Genomic DNA, 15,399 nt, shown 5'->3' with positions numbered 1-15,399 from the left:
AGAAGCGTTTTCAGCTGTTTGCGGAAAGAAGCGGAAGAAGTGATCTTAAATGCTGGGGAAGGGCATTCCACAGCTTGGCCACATTATAGGAAAAGGAGCGGCCTCCCGATCTTGATTTCTTTATTTTCGGCATAATGGCGAGGTTGGCAGAAGTTGAGCGCAGCTGTCTGGCAGGATGATAGGGTGTAATAAGGGGAAGATTAATTGCTGGGCCTAAAGACCAGAAGGCCTGATGTGCAATACAGAGTGATTTGAAATTAACTCTTTCCCTAACGGGAAGCCAGTGCAGTCTCCTTAGGCCGGACTTTACTGAAGATCTGCGGGGGATTTGTAAAAGAGTCCGTGCTGCGCAATTCTGTATCAACTGCAGTTTGCGCAGAGTAAAATCAGGAGCTCCCAGATATAAAGCATTCCCAAAATGCAACCGTGATTGGATCAGGCACAAGACCACTGTCTTTCTTGCTTCGAAGGGGAGTAGAGGGAGGATCTTTCTGATGACTCTAAGGATGCCGAAACAGATGGCAGAAAGTTTTATTGCCTGCTGGTCAAATGACAGGGACCTATCCAGCCAGACACCAAGGCTCTTAATGGTATCTTTAGGTGCAGGGGCAGGTCCTAAGCTGGGTGTACCATATCTGCTACACCTGGCACAGGCGGGACTTGCCCATGCCTCTATCAGGGTACATTTGGCAGCAATTTCTCGCTTTACAAGAACTTCAAAAGGACCCTCTCTCTGGTCACACAGGTTAATAAAACAATTCCTTAAGGGACTTTACAGATCCTTTCCTCGCCCACGGAGAGTTCCACCAACATGGCATCTCAATGTGGTCCTCAACCAATTGATGAAACACCCTTTCGAGCCCATTCACAGGGCAGATGTCAAATACATCTCCTGGAAAACGGCCCTTCTATTGGCCCTGACCTCAGCAAGAATGGTCAGTGAACTACAGGCTCTTTCCATACAAAATCCCTTCATGCAGTTCAAGGAAGACCGAGTTATTTTAAGAACTAATCCTCGATTTATTCCTAAGGTCCCGTCGGACTTCCATTTAAATGAACCTCTAGTCCTCCGATCATTCTTCCCAAATCCCAGCACTGCAGCTGAAAAATCCCTGCACTCTTTGGACGAGGTGTCTTAAATTTTACCTCGACAAAACAAAACTTTTTAGTAAAACCATCCAGCTTTTCATCGCTTTCAGTAGACCAAGCATGCCGGTTTCCAAGCAAAGTATTTCACGATGGATATCTTCTGCAATTGCCTTTTGCCACGACAAAGCCGGACGTCCGTTGCACTCGAAAGTAAGAGCTCATTCTACAAGAGCTGTGTCCACATCCACATCGGCAGCGCTCTTTGCTGGGGTGCCAATATTGGACATTTGCAGTGCAGCGACCTGGAAGTCGCCGCATACCTTCACCAGGCACTACAGCCTGGATACGGAACTGATGCAGGATGCAGCAGTGGGCTAGGCTGTGCTTCGCCATCTATTCAAGTGAGGTGAGCCTTCCTCCTTCCCGCCATCCTTCGCTGGTATGCACATTTATTTACTTATTTCTCGTTACTTGTTGATGGCTTTTAGTCGCATGATATGTATTATCTCAGACTGCTGTATGCTGTTCCATCAGAAATGTGCATAATGTATTGCTTGCTACTCTGATTCAGGCATGTGAATCTATGAAAGACACCCATAATACTGGATAAGAAATGCGTTACTTACCTGTAACTGCAGTTATCCAGTATTGGTGTATTTCATAGATTCACATGCAACCCTCCCGCCTCCCCTGGAAGGACTCACTTCTTTCTCTAACAAGTATTACGCCTACCTAGCTTGGTGCGTACGAAAATCTGAGAGACTGAGGCTCCTGACTGGAAGGTTCTAGAGGGAGGTGGTAGCTGATTGGCTACCTTCTGGAGTTTTGTCCTTTTTACAAAAGGACACAGGCTACTAAGGCAAGGCCCTTAAGCCTACTTTTCTCTATGTATGTCTATAGGACATTACTTTTCTATGTACCGGAGACTCCCGTCTCGACGACGGGGAATGATTCAGGCATGTGAATCTAAGAAAGACACCAATACTGGATAACTGCAGTTACAGGTAAGTAACGCATTTCAGTCCTTTCAGGACCCCTTCAGACCGAATTCAGCTTGCACAAGTCTCAATTTGGCTAATGTCTGAAATTATGACATGCCCTGTCAAACCATTGAGAGGTGCTTGCTGTGGCCCCCGATCATTACCCACAGTAGGATACATGTAATGATTGGTCACCTGTGGAAGGGGGAGGGTTCCTAAATGTATAAAGCACTGATGAGTCATTATCCAGCTCATATGGTGACCCTCAGAACATATGATGAGAGGGATGGCTGGCTCCATTGAAGGACATGGTCCTTTCTCCCTGTAAATCTCAGTACGCTCCAGCCTCATCAGACTTCACTATCTCCGTTACACCGATCTCACGCCCCGGTGCTTGTGGAAAGTCCACAAGTTGCCTACACATACCTGTTTTTAGATAACCTGAACAGGACGGGGACTTTTACCACATGGCGTGGGGATGCCCAGTAATAGTACTATATTAGATACAAGGATTTGCCTTGCTCACAACAGTATTGCGAAACCCAATTATAGCCTCGCCCAAAATAGATTTGTTTGGTATCCTAGATGATTTGGGAGGCCCTAGAGGAGACTGAACACTAGGGGCTTGGGACATTGCTTGCCAAAAGGGACATCGCCAAGCACTAGAATTTACCCAGACCCCCGTTACGGAATCGGAGGGCGGGAATGGACTGGTGTTGCTAAACAAGAGGAGCACATTTGCACTGCACATGGTTTCCCCCGGAAGTACTCCAGATATGGGGAAAGTGGGAGTCTAGGATGGTTTGGGCTGATAAGGCCAGAGAGTGACTTGGGACACTCGGTGGAGTGCAATAGGGAGTGTCAAATGTTTTCTTTTATGCCATATTGCTATGGACACAAGCAGCTTGTTGCACATGCTCTAAAAACCAATAAAATGTTTTGGTAAAAAACAGAAAACCGTTGGTGGTTCAGCATGTTTCAGATTGGGATTGGTATCCTTGATGGTATCCTTGATGGTGTCCTTGTAACTTCACTGCTCGGGTTACAATTGTTACCACGGACAGACTTGTTGACTTGGGAATAATTGGGAAACTGGATTGTGTGTAATGGAATTGTTTGGAACTGCTATGGCCCCATGTCGGGTAATTGAAAGCAAGATGTTTGAGGGTTAGGTGGAAAGCAGTCAAAGCCTGAATGCAGCCAGAAACTGGACATTCGGTCCAGGCATATGCCGCTTGACTTGTGAGCCCTTCTCATTGCAAACCAGAGGCAACAGAAGTTCAGGCAGTTTCCCAAGATAGTGCGACTTGGCAGGCAGAAGACAGGAGCCACCAGAACAAAGTGAGTACCAGAGGGACTCAAAATGCACTGGACACTGGGTACTAAGTCTATGGAGGAGTCTTTGAACTCAGCGGACACAGAACTCAGAGACTTTAGTAAGTGTAAGGCGAGAGGTGACCTTAATATGAAAGATAACAAAGGACGCTCTTAAGCATTATTCAAGTCACATTTGACATTAGATTCCTTGAAGTTAGTCTGCATTTTTGCTATTTTAGCAAGAATTGGTCTGTATCATACGATCTTCTTTAATAAGCATAAATGTCAGAATTGCCAGCTTCACGTATAGACCCATGAAAACTTAATACTAAAATATTTGTCCATATTTTCACAGATAGGGTTCAAATTCCAATAGGTACATATGAAGTATAGCACTCTTCAGAAGCCTAACAAAGACCAGATTTTTCCCCAATTTAAACAAAATTCTCTCACAACTTCATTGCAGCAGCTATAGTGCAAATGTCAGCGTCTTTGCGTCGATACAAACTATTCATTCAACTTTGCCCAGCAGTCACCAACGCTGGAATCGCCATTGCACTGCTACCCAACATTGCAGAATTTGACATCAAAATTCTCAACATTGTCCATGTTGCAAACACATGTAAATTGATTGTAAACATCTCCTGGAGAACCTGGACTACCATTGCACCTTCTGTGCATTACCATCCCTGCAGAGGGCTTGTTGCAGGTTTCATTAAGGTCATTAAACCTGCTGTGACCTCAAAAAAATCTAATATCCAGCCTCTATTGCTCATCAGGAGAATGCCTGACCCTGAGAGAACCACCAGTCACAGGCTCTCCACCCCACGCTCCGCCCTTTCCTCAGAGAGAAAAATACACTGTGCACTCCTTAAACGTGCATACAACATAGGTCTCACCCCCTTGTCCCATTCTGATGGTGACCAAAATAAGTCCTTATACTCCTACATTATCTGAAGGTTTTCCCTCCATCTCTCTGGCAGATGACTTCACCTTCAACAGCATACTTTGCATATATGCTTCAAAACTATAGCCAAATTAGAAGCTACAATGTCCATCCTGTTGACAATAACCCAACATTTCCTGCCTCTTGTTACAGGGTTTCTGGAACTACACAGCAGGGGCTGACCTGAAAGGGTATTCCCTTGCCTTCTATAAGTAGCAGAGGAACGATTTCTAATTCCTGCCACTATGAAAGCTGCCTCAACACCTGCTGAAGAAAAACAAATCCTCTCCGCAAAATCCAGATTTCTTGAAGCCTGAGCAAAAGCCAGACTGTGATAGTGACTCCAGTTAGTCGATTAGATGCCTACTCCCTGAAACAACTGCTGCATCCTTAAAATGAGAAAGCAACAAATAGATACCATGGGAAGAACTAAGTGTGGCGCAGCAAATGCTACATTGAAAAGGGTCATCGCAGGACCTTTTTCAACAGCCAGTGACAACTTGGGCACTCCCCAACTGCCTCTCCAGTGTGGAGGGGTAAGGAGGGGTATTACACATTGCGAAAGTGTGAGAGAATAACGACACAGATGGGTTCTGAATATTGAAAACATGGTCATTCACTAAAATTATATCTAACAGAGTTAATATAAGTAAGAGAGTCCAGCACACTAGTTCTAGAATAGAGAGTAGGAGATGCAGAGATGGGACATTGCTTGAATCAGACATAAATAAAGGGATTCATTTGAGCCGCCACATAGCAAGAAGGTTAGCATTTTTTCAAGAATATGCAATGTACAGTGACAAACCGCGAAGAAAACTTCACATAGAGGCAAGTATAACTTAGCATATCATTATTGGAGGGAGGCAAGGGAACTTAATGCATGAGATGGTGTTCTAGAAGAAACTGATTTATTGTGGGTGTGTAATATAAATATATATCGTCGTAGATTCCAAAATCACAGCGCTCTCTCAGATGCAGTTTAATCAGCAGAATTTTATTTCCAATGGAAATAAAATTCTGCCGTTTAAACTGCAACTGAGAGCGCGCAGCGATTCTGGAATCTACGACATTACCTACTGCCGGCTGTGGCTCTGCCCTCTTTAACGTGCCAACAGACAACGGGCGGATTTCCCAAGGAGGAGCCTGTCCCGATCAGAAAGTCAGAATATAAATATATATATATATATATATATATATATATATATATATATATATATATATATATATATATATATATATATATAAAATATATATATTTTTTTTTTTTTTTTTTTTTTTTTTTTTGCGAGACCCACCACAATAGTAACAGAGCTACTGTCTTTTTATCTGATAGATCAGTTGGGAAGGCAGGAAAGAGGTGGGGACAAGATCAGAACCCTCAGGGCTATGGAGTCAAGATACATCATCGACCTCCAAACGATGAAACCGATAGGCCTTAATAATGATGAAGAACTCTGGGTACATCTGGATTGAGTAATAAGGGGATATCTGTAAAGAATAGATTTGCAAGATCTTATATCTCAGTAAGGTAACGTCATCTGCCGTACTCTCCCCTACACGCAATGTTCATAGCATTATGAAATCTGTACATTAACATCAGGGAGTCTTATGCCCATACAGGGCTAGACGTACAAAAACAAAAAATGCCCATCCAGGGCGTTAAGTAAATTGACTTACACAACATGTATTAAACAATACGAGAGAGAGACCAAATATACAGGGGGCATTTTAATGGAATGTTGATAACATGAAGGGCAAAGTATATTTAAAATTGCCAACAGTTGAATATGTAGTACTTCTTGTAGATTCTTTTGCAGAATGATACCATCTTGTGATATTTCAACATTTCAATGTATTCACGGTTACATTTGCATTATGTATATATGTGTATATATATGAATTTATTCGGTCAAATGTTTACACTCTCTTACACTTGAGTAAGTCATCAAATACTTGAATTAATTACGTAGGGGTTTCTTCCCTTTTATTGTTTTGAAATGCACGAGCACTTTAATAATTGCCATTTTTCTCCCGTGTTTTATGGTGAACTAACATGCATTTGCACTTTACAATATGTCTGCCACCATTTTAACATATTGTTGGCCCAGTCCTCTTTCTATAACCATTGAGAGGTGGAGTTAAAATGGCGAATTTCTGTAATGCACATTGACACTGAGTAAGCAGTTTCACGGCGAAACGCGTTTGTCTTTGATGGGGTAACGGGGGTCTGTCAATAAATCACGCAATCTACAGCTTCGAGTGCCGTCTGCTTTCTTTGGATACGAGCGAGCGTGTAGAGATGTATATATATTCTATATCCAACAAAAGCAGGTTAGCCATAAAGTTGAAGTTAAACCACAAGAAGTTTAATCGGCATTTCAAAATTTGCACCCATTTCACAGCTTGCTAGCAGAGAAACACACAACTGCAGCCTTCGAAGATTAATGTCAGCCTGACGCGTTTCAGGATTTCCTCATCCTTTCATCAGAGGCAAAGTTCATAGGATGTTAGCAGACAGTTTTACACAGTACACATTCGTAGATATTTGTATATATATATATACAGCTCCCAAGTACATCAGTACAGCACTCGCAAGAAACTCTTAAACCAAAAGTTTATTTGGCTTTCTTCATCACAAAATATATATAAAGACAAGGTGTTTTGGGTACTGTTATCTGGGAGTAAACATTTAGTTGAACTGCTTTCTGTCTGTCTGAAAGATATATATTTGTTAAAAATAAAAGGGCAGCTCTTTTGATGATAGTGCTAGGTCTAAACCTTACTCTCTTTGCACTGGAGTTTTCTTTTATTGGATATAATCTTTTTCATAGATGATGATGTGGAAGATGATGAGTTATATGATAACCACCTAGAAAATTATTTTGAGAGGCTGGTGCCACCAGGAAGGCAAAGAGAAGAAATTGACGGTCAGGAACTTCCTGAACCGCCAAATGGTTCCCATCAGGTACGTTTCCATGAGTTCCGCAATATTCATATAGTTCTACTACTAGGCAGTTTTGTAGCAAATGTATTTACAGGATTTTCTCTATCAATTATAAATTGGGCTCCTGGTTTTATGGTATTTATTTTTTTGACATTTCCATCGCTATTTATCCATATTAAATTTTTGCTTATTTTATCTGCATTTATCCATATTTATTTAGGGTTTTGTGGAAAAAAAGAAGCTGAAGTTAGTAGATTTCCACATTTATTTAACCAGTAAATATGCACTCATGATTGAATGCATACTAGGTTTCAATGCTGTAAACACCTGCAGTAAATAAATGAATGTACTTTTAAGAAAATAGGCATATTTCAGTATAAACCATGTGCATATCTACTGCTGTTAAAACCTTTTTATCTGAAAGAAACAAGTTAGTGATGGATTCCTTACCTTAGAATTACCCCCAGGTGTCAGACGGTGGCATTGTGCGGCTCCGCGGCCGTCGTTGACGTTGTGGTCGCCGAGATGACGTTGCGGCAACTTCTTAGACGCCGCCCTCGCGCGCTGTCAGTTCTTTCTTTTTTCGCGCCAGCAAGCGCAGATTCGGAGAGCGGTACCCCCAGGGACTTTTTGACTGAGTTTTTATTAGGCTTTTTGTCTATTTTTCGAGATGATCGCCTCCTGGTGCCGTAGGGATGCCTGGCTTCAAGTCTTGCGGGGACTGTCATCGCATGTGTCTCTACTGCCTGGGGCGCGACCACGACCCAAGTCATGCCCCTACTGCCGGGCCATGGCGCCGAAGACTTTGCGGGAGCGGTCCCAATAGTTGCTTGAAGTCCGGCAGTCGGCTCCATGCCGTTCAAGGTCCCAGTCCTGTGGGAGGCCGAGGGACAGGTCGCTGAGCCACCACCCTCATTCGTCAGGATTGAAGTCTTTGCACTCGTGGTTAGGTAAGACAAAGTATCACAAGAAGTTGAAGAAGCGCCATTGCTCTCCGGCTTCCCAGCGCCCATCACGAGGCGTGGCTGAGGGTGGTGCCTCCCCTGTGACTCCGGCGGAGCCTACCCGTCCTTCCCGGGTTCGTCTGCAACTCCGGCCCAGCTGCAGGAATTTCGGTCAGGCATTGCTCGCCTCTTTGGGCCGTCGGGCCCCGCACCCTGTACTGTCTGCGGGTCTGGCATCACTGTCTGCTCCGGCCCTGGCGCCGCAGGGCCCCCAAGGATCCAGGCCTGGTTCTCTGTCGACGCCGGTTGACCTTGAGACACCTCCACCGACCCCCATCGGCACCACCTCCGACATCGCCCATGCCACCGGACGACGTTGTCCCCATTTTAGCCCTGATGTGGACACTGCTGGAACGGCTTCGCTCGATGCCAGTGGGGCCTTTCTTACCCCTATGTCCAGCCTCCTTCTTTTCGGCCTGTACATCAGCCTTCGGAGGAAGAGGAAGAATAGGAGGGTCTGAGGACCCTCTCACAGCTCAGTGTGAGTATGACCCGGACTGGGCAGAGGAGCTTGGCGATGCCAGTGTCCTTGATACCTCTCCTGACCTTCGCATGCTAATTCATCCTACCGTGGCTACGGAGCAGGGTGCAAGGTACGCAGTGGTGTTGCGCAGGGCAGGCGAGGCCCTCCACCTTGAACTCCTTACTATGGCCATCAGGACTAACCTCCTGACAGAAGTCCTTCAGCCGGCGGCTACCTCTGCGGAGCCACTGCTGCCTTTTAATAATGCACTTTCAGATGTTCTTTTGGGCACCTGGTCCAGGCCCAACACAGGAGGTCCTGTGGATAGGAATGTGGCCCGACGCATTGCCCGGCCTCGGGCGACCCTCTTTTCCTTACACAACACCCCACCCCTGAGAGCTTGGTTGTCCAAGCATCCACGTCCCAGAGCACAATCGCCTCCGCACCCCCGGAAAGGAAATCCAAGAGACTTAAACAGTTCGGGAAGATTTTTTTTCTTCCCCGTTTCAGGGCGCGGGCTGTAAACAGTGCATGCCTCTTGACCGCTATTCCTACTTTGTGTGAGAGACTGTGGTGCAGGTGCTGCCCCAGTGTCTGGAGGAGACCGGGACAGTGATCTCAAGCTGTTGCTGAAGGGAGGGATGCAGCCAAGTACACTATCGGTTGTGGCCGACTTGCTGGGCAGGGCGATTTCCACGTCAGTAGCGCTCCGCTGCCACGCCTGGCGGAGGACAACTAGATTCTCTGGGGATGTCCAGAACACTCTAATGGACATGCCCTTTGATGGCATTCGCCTTTTCGGCAACAAGGCAGATAGTGCGTTAAAGCGTTTTAAGGACTCACGGGCTACGGCCAAGTCCTTTACGCCTTTCGGCCACTCGCCCACCTCCACCTACTGCTTTTCGCTCCCTTCTTGGCCACACCCAGACATGGTAGCTTCAGAGCCACAGGCCTGCGAAGCAACAGTCCCAGCGCGGACGTGGGACCCGCTGAGATGGGTCAGCGGGCGGGTCAGTCCACCTCCACCTCGGCCACCACTACCTCAAAACCTTCCTTGTCCGTTTTTTCAGCCCCATCAAATGCCAGTAGGCGGCAGGGTACGCCATCACCTCCTCCACTGGCGCACCATCACAACGGACAGGTGGGTTTTACAAACAGTGCAAAAAGGCTACTCCCTCTCCTCTGAGACTACCTCTCCTGCTATGCTGCCCCAGTACCACCGCATGTCGGGGGATCACTTGGCACTTCATCAACAGGAAGTCGTTGCCCTCTTGGCCAAGAGGGCTATCGAGTGCATTCCTGCACCAGAAGTAGGACGTGGTTGCTACTCCCGTTACTTTCTGGTGCGCAAGAAGGACAAGGGCCTGCTTCCTATCTTGGACCTTCGGAACGTCAATTGCTTCCTCCGGAAGGAGAAGTTCAAGATGTTAACTCTGGCTCAGGTCTTGTCTGCCCTCGATCTTGGATACTGGATGGTAGCGTTGGATCTGCAGGACACATATTTCCATATTCCTGTCCTGCCGGTCCACCGGCATTACCTACGGTTTACGGTAGGCCACAGGCACTTTCAGGTTACCATGCCCCCCTTCCGCCTTACCAGTGCCTGTCGGGTGTTCACTTAAGTGATGGCGGTGGTCGCAGCTCATCTGTGCAGATCAGGTGTTCATCTTCCCCTATCTCGACAACTGGCTGTTAAAGGCTTGCTCATCCAGGACAGTCGTTTCCCACCTCCAAACTTTGACCGACCTCATGCATTTGCTGGGGTGCTCCATCAATGTGCTGAAGTCGTACCTGAATCCCTCTCAGAAGCTCTTCTTCATCGGAGCAGTTCTGAATACGATGCACTTTCGGGTCTATCCTCCCGAACGGAGAGTCCGGATATTCAGGCTCTGATTCTGATATTTCGTCCTCTATCCTGAGTTTCGGTCACGATGACCCTGAGGCTGCAGGGCCTCATGGCCCCCTGCATCCTGCTGGTCGATCATGCCAGATGGCATATGCGGGCTCTGCCGTGTGACCTGAAGTTCCAGTGGGCGCAGCATCACGGGAACATGTCAAAGTCCGTCCAGATCTCGGAGGGCACTGCACACCAATTGCAGTGGTGGCTCACAAACTAGCATTGGGTCAATAGCAGATCCCTCTTCCTTTCCCAACCGGAGCACTCAGTAGTGACGGATGCATCCCACCTGGGATGGGGCGGCCACATGGGACAGGCGGATATTGGAGGCCTCTGGTCTCTGGCGGAGTACCAGCTCCATATCAACCTTCTGGAGCTCTGGGCGATCTGACTTGCACTGAAGGCATTCCTTCCCTCTGTCCGGGGAAGTGTAGTGCAGGTGTTCATGGACAACACCACCGCCATGTGGTATTGCAAGAAACAGGGCGGGTGGGGTCGTGGACCCAGTGTCAGGAGGCTCTGCGCCTCTGGACATGACTGGAACAGGGCATTTCCCTGGCGGTTCAACACCTGGCAGGTTCACTGAACGCCAGGGCGGACGAAGTCACCCGCAGGTGCATGATGGATCACGAATGGCGTCTTCACTCCGAGGTGGCGCAAGGTCTCGTCCAACAGTGGGGAGAGCCTTGGTTAGATCTATTCACCACCAAAGAGAACGCTCAATGTCAGCAGTTCTGCGCGTTTTAATTTCCAAGGCGGCCCTCGCTACGTGACACCTTTCGTCGCGAGTGGAGTTGCTGTCTGTCGTACGCCTTTCCGCCTTTACCACTTCTGCCCAGAGTGCTGAAGATCTGGCACGACCGGGCCCAAGTCATTGTTGTAGCTACGGATTGGGCTCAAAGTGTTTGGTATCCCGAGCTACTCAGTATGACCATCGATCCCCTGATCCGACTGCCTCTTCGGGAGGATCTTCTGTCGCAGTAGTCTACTCCCCTTCTCCTTGCGTGGAGATTGAGCGGCGGCAGTTGATGCCGTTCAACTTGCCTCCTGAAGTTTGTGATCTCATTCTGGCAGCCAGGCTCCCTCCACTAAGTTGATTATGCCTGCAGGTGGAACAAATTTGTGGCATGGTGCACGCACAGCTAAGGCTGTGGATCCCCTTTCTGCCCCTCTTTCGGAAGTACTTTTGTTGCTTCTTTCTTTGGCCCAGCAGGGCTCTGCTCTGGGTACTATTAAGGGCTACCTTTCTGCTATTTCAGCCTTTCTTAGGCTTCCTTATCAACCCTCTCTTTTCAAGTCCCCTGTTGTAAATAGATTCCTCAAAGGCATTACTCACCTTTTCCCTCCTATTCCTTTTGTGACGCCACAGCGGGACTTGAACCTGGTTCTCACATACTTAATGTGCGCTCCCTTTAAGTCTCTTCACAACTGTCCTCTACGTCTATTGACTTTGAAGACTGCTTTCCTGGTTGCCATCCCCTCTGCTAGGCGAGTGAGTGAGCTCCAAGCTCTTTCTTGTAAACCTCCTTTTCTGTCTGTCCATCTGGACAAGGTTGTGCTCTGAACACGTCCATCCTTTCTGCCAATGGTTGTCCCTGCCTTTCACATCGGGCAGACAATTCATTTGCCCACCTTCTTGGCACCTCCGCATCCTTCCAGAGAAGAAGAGAGGTTCCACTGTCTGGACCAAAAACGTGCACTCTCCTTATACCTGAACTGGACACAACAGTTCCGGGTGGATGACCAGCTCTTTGTTGGCTACGTTGGTGCCAAGAAAGGTCCGGCCGTACACAAGTTTACTATCTCTAGATGGGTTGTCTTGTGTATTAAAGCCTGTTATTCTCTGGCTAAGAAGGAGCCCCGGTTGGGTCTGTGCACCCATTCTACTAGGGCGACGGCTGCCACTACGGCATTGGGACGTGTTGTCCCCTTACAAGACATCTGTCAAGCAGCTACGTGGGCCTCGTTGCGCACTTTTATTTTGCACTATTGCATGGACAGCCAAGTCCAGAGCGACGGCTTCTTTGGCCGTTCTGTTCTCCGGGACTTCCTGGTGTGATCTTGGTTTGCAGACCCACCACCGGGGTTGGTATTGCTGGTGTATCTATTCTAAGATAAGGACTCTATCACTGACTGGTTTCTTTCAGATGAACAAGTTACTTACATACGGTAACTATATATCTGTAAGAAACATTAGTAGTGATAGATTCCTAACCGTCCCACCCATCCTCTCCGTTCTGCGAACTGATTTCTCGGGTTAAGGTCATCCCTTTCAGGGCCCTAGTTTCAGTGCACCATAGGTCAGTATCTTGCATGGCTCTGCGTTCCTGGCGCGGAAAGTCATGTACAGAGCTGTTGTCCGTGCACAAGTGTGGGCTCTAAGGCATCTCGGCGACCACAACACCTACGACGGACGCAGAGCCGCATGACGCCACTTCCAACGCGCAGGGGTACTGCTGATGAAAACTTTCCGATCCAGTCTGACGCCTGGGGGTGATTCTAAGGTAAGGAATCTATCACTAACTAATGTTTCTTCCAGATATATTGTTATGGAAGGTAAGTAACTTCTTCACTAAAATTCCTTTCTTTTTAGCCCACTTACCTATCAATCCACACAGCTATTAGCCTGGCAGTTATGGCAGACCGTATTTAGAGTTACTCAAAAAGTAACCCAATTTCCATTTTTATCCACATTTGGAAAAAACAATACGCACCAGACTATACATGTTTTCTGTCTGTATTGATCTGTAAAAATCAGTAAAAACGGAAAACAGCCTTAATTATAAACTTTAAATCACTATTAAAGATAACTGACTAACTGCAGCGGCAATTCCGCTGTGGTGCGGTGGTGAAGCGGAGTGGGCGAGGCCGCATCTGCCAACGGACGTTCGCAGCACTATGGAGGTAGTGCTCGTGACGGCCATTAGCCGACAAACGCAGCGAAGGGGCTAGTATTTATGTGAAAAGCTACTTAGTGAATGGTTCTTTCACATCAGTGTTTTTGGTAATGCTGCAACCTTCTCAAAGAGTTGGCTGAATTTATGACCATTCGTATAGATAACATTTAAACAATGTAGACATTTCTAGTTTTGTTCTACCCTTTGTAATTTATCTCTTAATGTATAGAAAACTACTTCGAACCAATAAAGCTGGTTTGTTTGCTATCCCTGCCTCAGGTAGCCATTTTAAGCTTTTAAAATGTCTGACTTGCAGTTGCACTAGTAGGCATCTTTCATTCGCACTTCCAACTGTGCACAAACTGTTAACACAAGTTTGAAACCGTGTGCATCGACAGCAAGGCACCTCTCATAGCGAGATTACAAGTGGTTTTTAGGCAGATCAAGAAAACGCTGGTCAACTTCTGTGTGTGCTCGCATGAAACTGGTTGGTAATATAAGCACTATTTCACTGATCAATGTTGGCCACCTTAAGACCAACGCTCCCCTCCTGGCCATACTGTAGAGGTTTGCGGTGACCTCCACGACCAGAAAGAGACCAAATTAACAATTACATTTCGAATTGTCACTTTGGGGACGGTGTAGCTAACAGAGCATCAAGACTGGCACCAGTCTCGGAGCTCTGGTGTGGCTCTACGTAACGGGCTGTCGCAGGTTCAGGAAAGCATATAGAGCTAAGATCTCCCTCAGTCTGGATCAGAGTGAACAGAGCGAAAAAGGGCAGCTCTGTTGTGCCCAGGGCGTAGTTCTGCAAAATGAAGTAAGGCCCTTCCATGCCACCAGGATTGTATGGCAAAAGCTGCGGTTGGTTGGCTGGCTTGGCGGTGAGTGGTGGACAGTTGCTTGGAGCAGGAGAGCCCAGGAGTGAATGAGTCCTTGGGGATGAAGACAACACTCATGAACCCCCTCTTAGAACATAAAGCCCGCTGTGGCAATAGATGCGGAGGGAGTCTGCACAGTTGAGGTGGTAAGGGGAGCACACCGGGTGGGCTTTGGCTCCTAGCTCCCCGTGCAGTGAAGATCGGGTGCCACATTAACCACTGAAGGATCAGAGACTGAAACTGGAAACAGTCAAGGGACTTTTTCATCCGTAAATCACCATATCTAGGAACTATTTTCAAGACTGATAAAGAATGCCAAGCAGACGAAGAGCATTTGACACACCGTGAGATAATTATAATGAAAACACTTAAAGAGATGCTAGGTGCTATCAAGGATTAGAACCCAAGATGACCTCTATGGACGTGACCTTGGACCCACTTGTGAACCCTATCAACAAGATAACAAGAGACGCCTAAACTCGAGATTCAATGCAATCATCCTCTTTCTTATCCTGCTAGAAAGAGCGGTGAAAACTTTAGATTTTCATGTAACTTCTGCAGAGCAGTTATGTTTTAAATATGCTTTCTAAGATTGGAAATGACAACCTGTGAACATGGCATGGTCCGCCAAAGGCTAAATTGTCTTGCTGGAGAGTCTCTAATAGATGCTAACACTAGCCTATAGGACAGGCAAGCCATACCCTTACTGGAAAAGTACATGGCACCAGAACCTAAAACAGCATGGTTGACTGGCTAACCGAAGCTTGACTCCATTGTGGGAGTGACCCAGTGAAGATCAAAAATTGTGTTTACTGTGTCTTTAGCACCATCAAACAAAGATGACTGTATATGGACAACTGGGGTGGTGTATGACGGGTACAGTACTAGGATTTTCATCCATAAAAGCTGCAAATACCATTGCCATTCTCGAATTATATATTTTCTGTATGTGTGAAGCTATTTCTCTACTGACGAATCAAA

General features: G+C 46.8%; 1 protein-coding gene across 1 annotated transcript in view; it reads left to right on the top strand.

Moving 5' to 3' along the window:
* CEP192 (centrosomal protein 192) overlaps positions 1-15,399 on the top strand; it is a 1,919,503-nt gene that overhangs the window by 277,167 nt on the left and 1,626,937 nt on the right. The window contains exon 7 of the mRNA XM_086965571.1: positions 7,164-7,297. Within this exon, the coding sequence (XP_086821697.1) occupies positions 7,164-7,297 (134 nt within the window). The remainder of the gene's footprint in view (positions 1-7,163; positions 7,298-15,399) is intronic.

Source organism: Lissotriton vulgaris, chromosome 4_1, assembly GCF_964263255.1.
Source record: "Lissotriton vulgaris chromosome 4_1, aLisVul1.2, whole genome shotgun sequence".
Lineage (NCBI taxonomy): Eukaryota > Metazoa > Chordata > Amphibia > Caudata > Salamandridae > Lissotriton > Lissotriton vulgaris.
Note: the sequence above shows the minus strand (reverse complement) of the source record. Positions and strands in the feature narration are given on the sequence as shown.